The sequence below is a fragment of the Gobio gobio genome (assembly GCF_949357685.1).
Source record: "Gobio gobio genome assembly, chromosome: 16".
Lineage (NCBI taxonomy): Eukaryota > Metazoa > Chordata > Actinopteri > Cypriniformes > Gobionidae > Gobio > Gobio gobio.
The window spans coordinates 9,272,311-9,287,696 of NC_137109.1; the positions used below are offsets into that span (position 1 = coordinate 9,272,311).

At 38.5% G+C, this 15,386-nt stretch overlaps 1 protein-coding gene across 8 annotated transcripts in view; it reads left to right on the top strand.

The window, feature by feature from the left end:
- Positions 1-15,386, top strand: part of LOC307139683 (mitogen-activated protein kinase kinase kinase kinase 4) — an 89,176-nt gene that overhangs the window by 51,805 nt on the left and 21,985 nt on the right. For 5 of the 8 annotated variants that reach the window (XM_079838734.1, XM_079838735.1, XM_079838737.1 and 2 more), the window contains exons 24-29: positions 196-316; positions 399-554; positions 3,689-3,832; positions 6,058-6,192; positions 8,193-8,293; positions 11,626-11,775. In XM_079838734.1, coding sequence (XP_079694860.1) covers positions 196-316; positions 399-554; positions 3,689-3,832; positions 6,058-6,192; positions 8,193-8,293; positions 11,626-11,775 — 807 coding nt within the window. The remainder of the gene's footprint in view (positions 1-195; positions 317-398; positions 555-3,688; positions 3,833-6,057; positions 6,193-8,192; positions 8,294-11,625; positions 11,776-15,386) is intronic. The other 3 variants (XM_079838739.1, XM_079838740.1, XM_079838741.1) reach the window with 1 other exon arrangement.

Below are 15,386 nucleotides of genomic sequence, written 5' to 3' on the forward strand. Positions count from 1 at the left end.
AACATGAACTATACCCGGGCCTTAAGTTAGCCTAATAGTTTTTCCCCCTTTTTACATAGATGTAAAAATATTATAGGATCATGTTTTAATGTGGTCAGGCAAAAGCATTGATTTGGTGGTCTGCTTGATCATACTTGCACTATCATGTTAAGTTCTCCACTCGATTTTTGCGCTTGTGTTATTCTGTATTTACAGAAAGTATTCAATATCCAGCCAGGAAAAAGTACGTCCTCTTCCTCGTCCTCATTCTCACCTTTTATTGACCCCCGTTTGCTGCAGATATCTCCACCTCAGAGTCCGCAGGGATACGACCAACGTGAGTCCTCATATCTGTTGCCCACTGACCTGTATAAAATGTCGGTGTATAAAACACATGTATCTCTGTCTCTGTCTGTCAGTGAATGGCAGGTGTGAGCCGTGTGTTAGACAGCCCCACAGGAAGGGCTCTGTGGTGAACGTCAACCCGACCAACATTCGACCTCAGAGTGACGCCCCAGAGATCCGCAAATATAAAAAGAAGTTCAACACTGAGATCCTCTGCGCTAGCCTGTGGGGTGAGACAAGTTCATATTCACACATCACAGAAATACATGCAGTGCAGACTATTGATATTAATAAAGACCATTTGCATGTTCCTGCTTGATTCATAATACATCTGTGTCATATGAAATAAACTCCATACACCCCTGCTTTGACATCTGCTCAATAAGGAGCACTATCAAACTGAAAATCACTGTAGTGAAATGCACACTTCATTTTATGTTCACTTACTTATAAAGCTGAAATGAAATCTACTTTTTCAGTTGTTTGTATAATATATGGAGCAAAATACCTACTGTTTTTCATCGAACTCAGCAAATTTCCACATAAAAGAAATGGTTTCAGCACTGTTTTTGTAATTATATCTCATATGTATGTGTTAAATTTATTTCAGTGAGTTTGATGACGCACACATGACCCACATCCAGATACATACTGTAGACACTCCCCATCTTAGTAAAGATCTCAGTCACATCAGTACATTAAATGACTTCCTGCATTAATAACTGAACAACTTGTAATCCCACCCATATATTACATAAACATGCTATTATCAATGTGTATTTTTTGTTTTGTTTAAAGCAGGTATTCATAGTTTTCAGTCACGTGTCTGTCACGGAGCCTTGGAGGGCAAAACTGCCATAACTCCACAGAACTACACCACAAACATGTCCAATTTCCATCTTAAAACAAAAATATGTGAACAAGATGCACCTTTTGGCCACTTGTGATCCATAAACAGCACCTGCTGCAGCGTTTCAATCACTAAAAACAGCGGGACGTGAACTGACGACTCATTAGAATCATTAGTGCAACCCACCCTTAAAGTGCCGTAATGTACTAAAATAGTGATTGTTACAGGGTTTGTTCGTATGGGGAGAAGGAGGCGGGAACCGGCGAACGTTCAACAACTTTTTAATCAAATAATAAACACAAACTGAAAGTAAAAGCAGCAGCCCCTCACAGACGACTGCCGTGCACACACATAACAAAACGTAAACAAAACACAATGTAAAGTCCAGGGGCCTCATTTATAAAACTTTGCGTAGGATTTGCGTCAGAAGTGGCTTACAGATGAAACATAGGACGTACGTACGCACAGAAATATTCGGATTTATAAAACCGTGCGCACGCACATCCTACGCAGTTTTCCCTTAATAAATCACAATCAATTCTAAATGTAGCGCAGCTTTTGCGGCTTCATGTCATGCCCATAGTTGCCCATAAATAGTCCGTGAAACGCCCACAAGTTAATATTCATAGATTGCGAAATCATGGCAAATACAGAGAGGAAATCAAAAAAACGTAACTTCACTTAATGTGAAGTAGAAGTTATCGTTGGCGAGGTGGAAAAGAGGAGAAAAATGTTGTTTTGGAGGGCACAATGTGGACATTACTAATGCCAAAAAGGCTCTTGAGTGGCAAAAGGTTGCAGACGCCGTAAATGCTGTTGCCTCACAACCTCGGACCGTGGCCAAAATATAAAAGAAATGGTCGGACATCAAAGTCGAGGCAAAAAAGTGTCTAGCGCTCCATCTCCACAGTGTGTCCTCGTTTGCCAGCAAGTCTTCTTGCTGTCTGAAGATGCCTTCACTCCGAATCCTTCCATTTGCCACATCTTCTAAGAGCGCAAGATCAGTCATTGTGCGTCATTACGCATTGTGATGGGGCATTTTATTTCCATCCATTTAATTGCATCTGACAAGCTACAGATGTCGGTTATGATCTACGTGGAAATGGGAAATAGTTCAGTGCAAATGTAATGTCTTGCAGCTTTCTGAATGGTTGAGACATACGTCATTCGTTATTTTATCAAAAATAAAACTAAAGGTATTTGCATGAATACCATGATTCCGTAGCTGATGAAGAAATTTTACTATGAAAACAACTTTCCCCAGTGGACAATTAATAGGCCTACATCTATCTATCTTTCTATCTATTTATCTATCTATCTGTATATCTCCCTAATTATCTATCTATCTGTCTATCTAATTGCATCTATATCTGCTCCGCCAGACGGACACATTGACGAGAATATCAGTTTTGTACATTAGCTATTTCGTTATGTTTACCATATTATTTATGAGGATGAATTGCGTAACATGCCAATATTATTGCAGAACATATTTCACTTTTCTTTTTGCAATTCTGTTGTAATTTTCGTTTGATTTTGTTTGTTTTACACTGCAGATCGATCAAACAGGTGTTCGTGTAGGCTGTTAATTGTAAGACTTGCTTTGTGAAGTCTTCATGTTATTTATGAGAGGCAGAATAGCCATTTCTTTTACACAACGGTTTCACACACTTTCACGTGTTTCTTCCATCTGCCGACGGTGTCGCCATTTCTCTTTTCACCCGTTTTTGTGCGTACGCCTGGGTCAGAGCTTGCGTGAAGGAGCACACATTTTCCCGTCAAGTTTGCTTTTTATAAATACCAATTATTGCGTAGAGAGCGGCGTACGCCTTCTTTTGTGCGTACGCAACGTTTATAAATGAGGCCCCAGGCCTGGTCCTCTCTCATCTTGCACTGTTGTTGCTCCGCCGTGAGACGAGACCGGTGTGGCGCGCAGCTGGCGCTCATTATCACTCGCCACCGGCCCACGGTCCCTCGTCTCGCTGCTTGCCACAGTGATATTAAAAGATCAAATACAGTTTACACCTTTTTGATGATGCCTACTATATTTTAACGTAACTGCTCTGAGACAGAAGGCTGAGAATCCAAATGCAGCTTTATTAAAGGATAAAAAATATTAAAGCAGTCCAAACAGGCAAACAAGACATGAGAGACAGTCAAAAGGGTAATCCACAGAACAGGCAAGTAATCCAAAACCAAGACAAGAAAGCAGGGAAAACTCTCAGAAATGCAGTGTTACAACAAACAAGACTTCGCAATGAATGACTGAGCTAACCAGGCTTATATAGAGTGAGGTGAACCGGGTAATGAGACACAGGTGGATGTAATCAGGGATGAAGAGTCCGGGCAGAGAGTATTATGGGTAATGTAGATCTTAGATCAAGTGACAGTCCGGGATGGAGTGCCGTCTAGTGGTAACCACGGGCACTCTCATTCGTGATCGTAACATAAATATACAGGCGAGCAGATGAGCCAAGAATATGAACGTTGCGTTTATTTTTCCCATGTGTTTAGGTGTGAATTTGTTGGTGGGCACAGAGAGCGGCCTGTGGCTGCTGGACCGCAGTGGTCAGGGCAAAGTTTACTCTCTCATCAGCCGCAGACGCTTCCAACAGATGGACGTACTGGAGGGGCTCAATGTCCTCATCACTATATCAGGTACATACTCTACATAAAGCAGTTTACTACAACAGATACTGGCAAATCAATGAACTAAATCAAGAGCTTTTGACAAGTCCTGCAAGAGACCAGGTAGAATTGACAATAAGACTAAAAAGGCTTTATCACATTGATAATTTGGGATCTAAATTCTAGTTGGATGAACCACACTTGAAACAGATCAAATGTCACCATTAAAAAAATTATTGATTGTGTGAAAGGAAAAATGTACATTAATTGCAGGCTTTAAAGGCCAACTGAAGTGCCTTGAAACACGCAGCATTATTCAATGTGTTGACGTCATTTCCACTGAAACAGGCGGGACATATCAAACAGCTCCTCCCCTTTTTTTACGTTTTATCCTAATCTCTAACCGTTTCTCCTCCTAATTTCCTCCTTATCGAACCCGTTTTAATTCTGCACAGAATGCTATATTTAAGCGATGTGTTTTTTTGGTCTTTGCCAACTGGCGCATGTGATCTGCTCTGTGATATCCTGTCTCTGGACCGGAGCAAACTGTGTGCGTGATGCGGCAGTTCGCATGACAATAACGTGAAACCAGACTTCATTCTTCCCAATGGAAAGCATATTTACAGTGTCTGAATTGTTCCCTATCCCCTATACAGTGCACTATGTGCCATTCACCATGTAGAAAACAGTAAATGTGTGAACAAGTGACCGATTTTAGCCACAGCTTCATCATCTATTTATAGTGTAAGGGATTCAGATTCTAGAGAGCATTTGATTGGACAGAAAATCTGATAAGAAGCTGAACTGCAGAGGAAGTGAGAGACTAAGTTTTGAATGCTTATATCTTCTAAATGCAAATTTTGTTTTGGAGTACACTAGCTTATAGATAACAGTAAGGCTGACATATTCATATAAACATTTCAATTCATGTGGACTTTAAATGAATTACTTTTAAGACAAAAAAAGAGTTGTGTACTACTTGTAAAAACAGTACCAAAGCAAAAAAACAGCAACAATTTCTTAGCCAACTATCTTAACGTACACACTGTAACGGAGTAAGTTGATATGGGAAGAAGGAGGCGGGAACCGGTGAGCGTTTAAAAGACTTAAATCAAATAAACAAATAAACTGAATGTAAAAGCAGCAGTCCCTCATGGACGACTTACCCTCATGTCATTCCAAACTTGTCTGACTTTCTTCTGTGGAACATAATAGAATATATTTTAAATGTTGGTAACCAGTTTCGGTTCCCATTGACTTTTTTCATTGACCCATTGTTTTTTGTGTCTGTACTGAATCGAATTGCATGAGTGAGTTCATTGTCTCTCTTACAACGTTCATGGAAACCCAATATTCTCATTTGTAGAAGAGTTTCTTCAGTTTATAACTTTGAAGTGCACTTCTTATGCTAAATATTGTTTGTACAGTCCATTAGTACATTAAAATGTGTTTTCTCATGCATGATTGAACTCATTGAATTCTATAAATACATTAATGCGAAACTCATATTTCTTTGGAAACAAAATGCATCAATTATATGTTCCGTTTGTACATTCATTATATTTGTTTCACACTACTTGATATAATCCATTGCCTTCTGATAGTATCTTGTTGGAGTGTTCCTACATGACAATGCTTAAAGAGTAACTTTGCCTGCAAATTCATATCTGACGCTTGCCCCTTTATGAATATGTACTGATCACTGCTTGTGAGGAAACAGTGTGATAATGAAAAAGGCATTGGCATGAGTTTAGTAAGAGTGTGTGTAATATCATTGCGCCGCTGCACTCATGGTAAGGCAGCAAAGTTCCTTGATTATTACGCAGGAATGAGAGTACACGATGTAACTATACACATCACAACATGTAAATAGGAAAATGTTGGTGTTATTCAGTCACTTATTGAGCAGTAGGCTAGCTGGAGCCGTTTACCTCCAGTCTTTGTGCTAAGCTAGGCTAGCGGTGGGTGCGTCAGACAGAGTTATGGCACACACGGAGATGAGAATGGCATGCATGGACTTACCTAACTCTGGAGGATACGGTGAATAAGCTAAAGTCCCAAAAAGTTGTGTGTTCCTTTAAATTGTAGTCATATTTTACAATATTAATGCTTACTGTATTTTTGTTTTAAAAACCGGTAGTGTATATTAGGGTTGTGCCGATAGATGATAGTACGATCTCACATGCTGATGATAGGACGATATGAAAATGGAGCACATCACCCAATCTAATTCATTCTTTATTTAATGTGGAAAGGTAAGAAAAACAAGCTGAGGTTGTACTACCTGTCCTGGCTGAGGAATAAGATCTTGCGTAATGATCCAGAGGTGGAAAAGAAACAGGGCTGGACCTCAGTGGGAGAACTGGAGGGATGTGTCAGCTACAAAGTAGGTGAGTCCATTTTAAATATGTTTCTGTTTCAATGGACTTTACCAACCAACACCAGTGTGCCACATCTCAAGCAGTTTTACTGTATACAAAGGCTAAACTCCTTTTAGCGCAGACATTCAAGGTAAGCCACTAAACACATACTGAGTATTACAGGGCTCCAGACTATCATTTGAGAGCAGTAGCACCGGTGCCACTAAGTTCTACAGATGGTGGCGCCAGTACCTGATTTGGTTGAGCTGGAGAAAATGTGTCTACAGTTAGTTTAATCATACAATAGTAATTTTATTGCATTAATAAGTGCAGCTACTAATAATATCACTGAACTTGAGATCAAATGAACTTTTATAAACAACAGTGATGTGCAAAAAACTCTTTTTACATCGGAAATTTCAATATTCTACTCTTATTAAATGTACCATCATCAAGAACTCACCAACAGTGAGCACTCTCTACTTGCTTACTGTGTAATTCAGTCACAATTTGAAGAAAAGGTTTTGTTTTTCTTGAGACTCCCTACTTTTTTCCATATATTAAGGCTAATAAGTCAATAAGTGCTCCTCTGCCACCATCTACTGGTTATAGTGTAAATGTAATGTCTGTTTTTGTTTAATAAAAGTGTTGTTTGCTACAAAGTGTTAGTTTTCCTACATCTTTAAATTTTTAGGGTCAGATTTATTAAACAGGGCAAATTAGCGTGAGTGCGTAATTCCAAAAAAGCGCAGATGAGAGTGAACAGTTCTGCGCGTGATCTACTGACGACGCGCACATTAAAGAACACGGACACAGCCGGATCATTTCTATAATGACCAATACAATCTACCAGTTAGCGTCTGGTTTAAGACATGCTTTTTTTTGGGTCTGCAAATAATGGCACAAGCACCAGTTAATTGACGAGCACAAACCTTAGTAAATCACCTTGCATGATTCATTTAAATACTCTCCTCCCATAAATGTTGTGTCTGAAAGGGAAACTCCTACAAATGCATATGCAATAAGATCAGCCGCAAAAATAACTGTGCCCACACCTTCTAATTTTCCACGGTGTGTCTTAGTAAATCCTGACAGTAGTTTTTTAACGGCAAAAGAGGGTTTGCGCAGGCGCAAGCTGTTAGTAAATCTGGCCCTTAGTTTTACAAATCACCACATTACAAAATAACGTTAAAACTGGATAGTTTTGGAAGTGCTGGAAAGAGTGTAAAGCACTTGAAAGCCTTTGAAAAGTCTCAAAAGGTTGTATATCAATAATGTACAAAAAAAATACATATTCGATTATTTCTGCCACAATACCATGGTTACAGTTAATGTTACTACATTAAATCCATAGTGAATGTGAATGATTTGTGGATTTAAAAGCCTTACAACTTGTTTGTTCATGGCACAATATTTCTCCTGGTTTCCTTGTAAGCGCTGATATCTCTAACAGAAAATTCTGCTCTGAATTTGAATATTTCCCTCTAGATCTCACTGCGATGTTATTAATTTTGCAGCTAATCCAAACACTTTCTCACTGGATCTCCCGGCATTGTGTAGTAATGGTGTCGCGTGATCGAGATCAGACAGTGAGTAAACCAGTTCTGATCTCGCGCTGTGCTGATAAACGGTCCGACTACCGCGGTTTAATTTCACTTTCGTTTCGATTTATGTTTCTCATATGCAACAGTTGGGCAATGTGGCGGTTGCACCAGTGCGTCCTCTAGCAAAATTGAGTTGCACCGGCAAGAAAAAAGGTAGCAAAATGCGACCATTTGATCGCAGTCTTGATCCCTGCATTATAATTATAAAGACTGACATTTATTGTAATGCACTACATGGAAATACCTAGTGAACTCATTCTAACAAACCAGAAGATGAAGTATTATTCTTTCAAGGGTGATTTTTGGTGGTTTGTGTTTTGGTTGTATGTATATTCTGTAATAAATTAGGCTAGAATGGTTTAATAAATGTCTCTTCTTCCATGTAACCATTTTGATTATCATTTAATTCATACTAACTTCTTTCAGTTCGCTATGAAAAAATCAAGTTCCTGGTCATCGCCTTGAGGAGTGCTGTGGAGATCTATGCATGGGCTCCCAAGCCTTACCACAAGTTCATGGCTTTCAAAGTAAGTCTCGTATGTTAGTAGAGATGATTGTGAAATGTCACAAATGCTGCCAAAACATTTTTGGGTCGTATTTCATAACTTGAAAAAATTAATAAAAGAAGAAATTATGACAAGATTGATATTACCAGAGTGCCAAAGAAATGACATTCTCATTAAAATAATTGTAAATAACAAGTAATTATTAAATTATAAAACATTTTTGTATCATAGAAGTATTTGTTGTACTGCCCATGAGCTGATTTTATTTAACTTCCTCAAAAAAGCCGTGCCAAAACAAGTCTTTGTTAATTAGTAGTCTGCCCCAGGCAAGTAATCATAATTTGTGTGTAAAGGAACAAAAGTGTTTGGTGTTTTTACTGCCTCTAGTGTTCATTTCATCTGGAAACCACAGTGACTTGCGAGTATAGGGTTGAAATATAAGGTTTCTGAGATGCCTAGTACAGTGCGTCCATAATTGCTTTGAATCAAGGCTCAGGAAGCAGTTATGGTCATAACCATACTTTCTAATGTGATATTTCTAATTACCCGCTGTTTACATTTATATATTCTTCCATTTGAGAAAGAATAGGAGGGTGTACTAATAGATCATGTAACTGGGGTGTTTTTGGAAATGGGTCATCTTTGAGTACGTGTCCTACTTCGCTGCTGTCCTGAGAGACTTACTCTACTTCTGACATGAAGTTCTGCCGTTTATAGTTATAACATTTAGATCAGATTGTTGTCCTGCCCATTTTTATGGACATGAAAACATAGCATGACATTGCAAATATGTGCTTTTCTCAAATAAATTGTTACCCTCAGCTGGTTTCCTCAGTTTGGTGTAGCAATGGGCATCGTATTTTGCTATTGAAGTTCTTGACGGATAAATGAAATGTGGAAAAAAGATCTGCGTCATTAAAATATGGGTCAGATGGACATCTTGGCTCATTGCATCACACTTTGCATCATCATCATCCCTGTTATAAAAAATACTAAAACTGAAAAATCAAACCACTCAAAAGCATTGTGTGCGATCATTATGTGAAGACTCGAGTCCTGTTTACAAGCTAATATTTGCACCGTTTTATTTACTGTTTACACCGCAATATTTGTCTGAGCTTTTAATCCCCTATACTCTGCGTAATCTTCGTTCATCTGAAACTGGTCTTTTAGTTGTTCCAAAAACTTGTCTAAGACTAATGGGTTATAGGGCTTTTTCCTCATCAGCTCCAAAATTATGGAATTCTTTACCGATTGAGATAAGGCAAGCTCAATCCCTTTGCATTTTTAAATCTTGCCTTAAAACTCATTTTTTTAGGGTAGCTTTTTATTGAACGTTTGTATCAATTTTATATAGTTTTTAATTGTTTTTGATATAACATTCTTCTTTTTTAATCATTTTTCTTTTTTGTTTATTTCTACTTTTGTGTACTATGTTTTGTCTGTTTCTGTAAAGCGCTTTGAGATGTACATTTAAAGGCGCTATAGAAAATAAAGATTTATTATTTTTATTATTATTATTAAGCTGCCACTACTATTTTTCCTTGACACCAAATTCGTTTTTATGCTGGTACAATCAAATTTTGTAAATATGATTGTACTATTGCGTTATTAATTGTCCTTCACACAACACATTATCTTTTTTTTCTTCTGAGTATCATATCAAATCAGGTAATTGCTCACTGCAATGATTATCTTCTAGATCTTCACCAATTTCATTGGTAGTCACTGCATCAAGTCGTTCCTCATTTGCATTAAGCTGAACTTTTCTCAAAACTGGACAGGCTCACATCCTGCCACACCCTGTCTTTTACATCCCCCATAGAATGTGCATGTGCCAACCCATTAAACAAGAAACACATGGAAAGTGTCTCTCTGTAATTCTCTTAACAAGCATGAACTGATATTTTTTTTGTCATGGCTGGCATCACCCTGTATTGTCAAACTGTGACAATGTGTTTTTGTTTTTTAATATGCCGTGTCAGGTTCAAATAGTTATTTTAAAAATGAGGAATGAATCCTCTGTGCTCAACAAATTGCTGTCTGATAAATCAGAGTGCAAGATGCTGTCAAAAAAGGTTCATCCTTTCAGAAATGTAATTCTGAAGTCAGCATAATTGCACAGAACCAAAAGACCATACACTAAATCTCAACATCAGTGTTTTCCCACTGTTTTCTTCAGTTATTGAAGCTGATACTGCATAAATCGATCTCGGCCCCCTTTTTTTGTTCTCACATTAGCTGTGAATATATCCTGTAACCGAAGATGTCAATGTCCAAAATGCTGGAAAATCTTATCCCAGTTCACAGTCAAGGCACAAGTTCAACGGTGTGTGTGTGTGTTCTTGTATATATGGGTTATTAGGACACAAATGTGTATGATGACATGGGAATTACAATGTAAACATGGTTTATGTGGACACTTCGGGTATACAGTATTAAAACCATTACGCCATTATGGAGAGTCCCTTTAAACCACATATTCAAGAGTGTGCGTGCGTGCGGGCGTGTGTGTACGTGTAGTGCAGAGTAACTGTTGCACTGTATTACGTGACACTATCAGCCCAGTTTGCAGTTCTGTGAGTAGGATTGGGAATTGAAAATACTCAAGTTCAGGAATCGGATGCTTGTTATAAAATGTCAAATTTCAATTCCTCTTATCGATTCCTTTGTTTGCATTTTAATATGACTTTAAACCATTCACGTGCAAGACCCGCTCGTTGTTTTCTGTGCTGCACACACATCCAAAGCGCGCTCACAGAAAAGTGATTTTAATATGATTTTAAACCATTCACATGCAAGACTCTTTTCTGTGCTCTGTTAAAATATCCTCGGTTAAAACACATGTGTAACAGTATATTGGATCCGTGCTGCTCTTAAAGTGACAGCAGCCTAATATTCCTTCTGCCGTCTCTATGATAACACTAATCAAACCACAAAAGATTAAGAGAAAATTAACTCGCTGTTCTTGACTGTATATCTTTTGTAACTATATTTGCAATGTATACTGTATATTTTATTCATAAAATGCAGTTTTATTTTACTTTTGATTACAGTTCCTGTACCTGAATACCTGAAAATCTTAAAACACTGTTTATTTCAATCGTATTTTTGTTCAGTTGTATTTATTTGTGCGAATGCAAATTTTTTATTTGTTTATTTTTAAATTACTGAGTGTTTACTTGTCTTTTAATAATGCTTGTTTTATGAATTGCAGTATTGAATTGAAGCAGTTAGAAAAAGTGTATTAGTGGAGAAACTCCTCACCTGGAAAAATAAATGAATAATGAATAAAAAAGTTTTGTTTATTTCCCAGTAGATGAGTAACTCGGTTGTTCTTTATCTTTGGTCAGTCTTTCGGCTCACTGCCTCAGAAGCCCCTCTCCGTCGACCTGACGGTGGAGAATGGACAGAGGTTAAAGGTTATCTATGGGTCTCACTATGGCTTTCATGCTGTTGATGTGGATTCAGGGACGCCCTTTGATCTGTACCTGCCCAGTCATGTGAGTATCCCAGCAAGCACCTGTAGTAGTGTAACTGTCTGTTGTAATTTGGTTTTTATTTCGAGTTAATGTTTTTGGGTCATGCTAGCATGCTAGGTCACTGAGAAAATCACGCAAACATCCAGTGAGGTCAGCTGTAACACTGTTCAAATAAATGGCCCCATGTTGTCTGCACTCATGGTGGATCTGTCAGCACTGAAAATGATTAAGAGCATAAATTCACAGAATATTTTATTTAGCACATTGAAGATGAGTGACACAACTGTCCCAGGATAACTGCTTCTGTTTTTATAGGAATTGTAATTTTTTTGTAATTTCTTTAATTGGTAGACAGAAAAAGTTTGAGCCATTTTTTTTTCTTAAAAACTACAAATTTTTGTGTTTTTTCTTGATGTCATTTTTCAAAACGGTCTTCACTTGTAACACAGGCTGTCCAATGTTTACAACTCTGCATTGTGCATTCATATCTTTAACCCCTTAACAGTCACCGTCCCGCTAGCCGAACGCTTGGGGCTCTTTTTATTTATTGCCTTTTTTTCATATCACATCTTTTAGTAATCATCAAAGATTAGGTATCATTCGAAAGCTTAAGGATTCAAAATGTATCCTTTGAAATTGGATGTTGCGTTACCATGGAAACGTTACTTTAAATTCTCTTAGCGGGCTCCTCCTCTTGTGGGCGTGGTCAGGTTTCATATTACAAAATACATTTTCACATTTCATCAAAACCTTATTCCAATCTTGACAAACACATATCGTCGGAAAGGTCTCAAGGTTCCATATTTGTTAACTATTTTGTGATAGAATTTATATTTGGACAGAAATGTATTCATTTGTTACTGGAGAATGCATAAAAAAAACCAAAGAAATCTGTGACACCCTGTGGCTATTTCTGGTACAGCACCTAAACAAAATCTCATAGGAACTTCAGTTTTTGTGATATCACCTTCAAAATTGGAATACAACTTAATTAGATATATGGTTTTGATTTTATATGAACTTTTGAGTAATTGGCAACTGTGCCGGTCCATGCGGTAATATGTCAGGCAAACACTGGAACATTTAGAGAGCATAAAGAATGACCACAAAAAGGTGACGTGCAACCTCAAACATGACTTCTCATTTAAAACATGTAAGTTGTAAATGTAAACCTAGTAAACCTAACATTAGGCGCATATACAAGTGTTCGTGCAGAGTGTGAAAGATAAATAAGTACTGCCCTTATTGCACAACATGTTTAACTTGACTTCCACATTGACACCATCGGAGCGCATATTCTCATTATGAATTATGATTATGTTTGTACTGATATTTCTCTATATATAAATCACTAGTTTTTCAAAAGTAACACTGTCCAGCAGTGACACCAGCAGGTAAAGTTACAGCAGGAGTCCGCCTTCCCCTGAGCCCATTGAGCTTTAGCAGACCCCCTAAAGTGTTCGGTGGGTTTTATGGGGGGTAATTGAGAATGAATGGGGGAAAGTCACATGAGAGGAGGCAATGCCTCCATCACGCTATGATTGGTTATGGTTGGATATGATATGATTGGTTTGTGCGATAAATCCTGCGTCTGGTTTTCGTGCGAATTCTGACTTTGCAAATCAGTCTGAATGAACAAAATGATAGCGTGTAATGGGAGGACTAATTAAAGGCACAATATGTAATTTTCGCTGCTAGAGGTCGCTTATTCAAAACAAAGGCGTTGTCATGGGAGTTGTTGTCTTCACCTCTACAGTAAGTGGAAAATAATCTGATGGGACTCGAGCAGAGATCAAATTCATAGATGAGCTAATGTATTACAGATTTATTAATGTTACTGTAGTATGAAGCAGGGCGGGGCTGAATGAGGCGCTGGAGCGATTGCTAATGAGAGACGAGTGCGACACAAGGCTCGAGAGCTTTTTTTATGCCACAAACGAGCGCTTCCGCTTCTTCCGCTCATCTGTATGTGGGGTAACGCAGTGCTGTTTTATCGTATTTGTGCATACATTTTCACTTTTGTATAATGAATCACTTTTCTTACGTAGTATTTGTTTTGCGTTGTCTCTTGCCGTCACTCCAAATTTTACCATAACCTCAATGTTACTACTTCTGACCCTAGATCAGACTAAGAGGTCGTAACAATATAAGATACAAAAGTTGTTATAATGCTACTCTGTGCGTTCACTCGGCGGCTACTATGAGACGCTTGTTCACACTGCAGTGAGAGATCGATATTAGGCTTGGTAAAACATGGTACTTGCGGTAAAATGAGATTCAAACAATAAGACAAACTGTGTTGAGCTGTAAAACAATGATTCGTTTTCTGTCTCCAAACAGTTGCTCACTTGTCTAATAAAACACATAATATATTAAAGGTCCCATGGCATGGCATTTTTCTATTATTTTATAATGTTTCCTGAGGTGTACTTATATTGTTAGTATGATTTTTACATCATAAAATGTCATAATTTAGAAATAAAAGGCATTTTTTCTATACTGATGTTTGCCCTGTGGCTGAATGCCCTGTTTCAAGAGGCGTGTCTGCTGTGAGACTTCAGTAAAAACGCCCACTGTTGTGATTGGCTGACATCTTTGCATTTGAAATGAGCAGAGGGGGCGTGGTTTAACGAGGTCTACGAGGCACGAGCTGCTGCCAGAGAGACGGATGGACCTGAGTTCACTTCACATCAGTTCTCAGCACGTCTCAGTTCAGTGAACTGTTGTAGTAACTAGAATATACTTCAGGTCATTAGTCTATTTCTAGTCGGAAGGGCTGTCACTCATGTCAGAAAGTTAGTAACTTTAGTAAATTATGGATCAGCGCTGACTCGAGACGCAAACCGTTTAGAACGATTCAGTCCGATTTGGTGAACTGGTTCGGTTCACTAAAAAGAACCGGTTCAAAAGAATGATTTGTTCGCGAACCGGACATCACGGAGACGGAACGATTGCTAACAAAGTTATTTATAGTAACTACTGAGTTGTGAGAGCGCTGTCTGTCAGCGCAAGTTTATTGTGTTTGTATCTGAGAGTTCTGAATAAACACGAGTCCCAGTCACGCCGAGTCCGTCTTCATCATTATTCTACCAACTTTGTAACACATGCAATGTATCATTACAGCGAGATGAACGAGTTAGTAAGTGTTGATTATAGCATTATTTTTAGATATGTTCCAATCATATGAAAAGCGTCAGTGACGCGCATTGAGTAACGTTACACAGCGCAAACAAAGACACAACAGCTGTAATCGAATGTAATCCAGTTTATTGTGGGGAAAGCTGGCTAGCCTAGCCCAGATATGCTCACGCTTACCCCCCTTCTGCTTAATCTCGCGCCGTGTTTGGTGCCTCCGCTGTGGGCCAGATGCAGTACTGGGGGTCGGGGATGTTGGAGGCCGCCCGGACAGTGCAGCCCGAGCCTTGGCGTGCGTGAAGTTTATCTCTAAAGAGATGTGAGTCTGCCGATGTTGAGCAGAAACTCATGACTGTATGCACATTGTAGAACAGATAGACGCGACGAGGACGTACAAAACATTGACTCACAAGATAGAAAACACGAAAACAACGTTCTGTCGGGAGAGAGAGAAGCCGCAGTGTGTGCACGAATAATAAATAATTAGCTACACATCA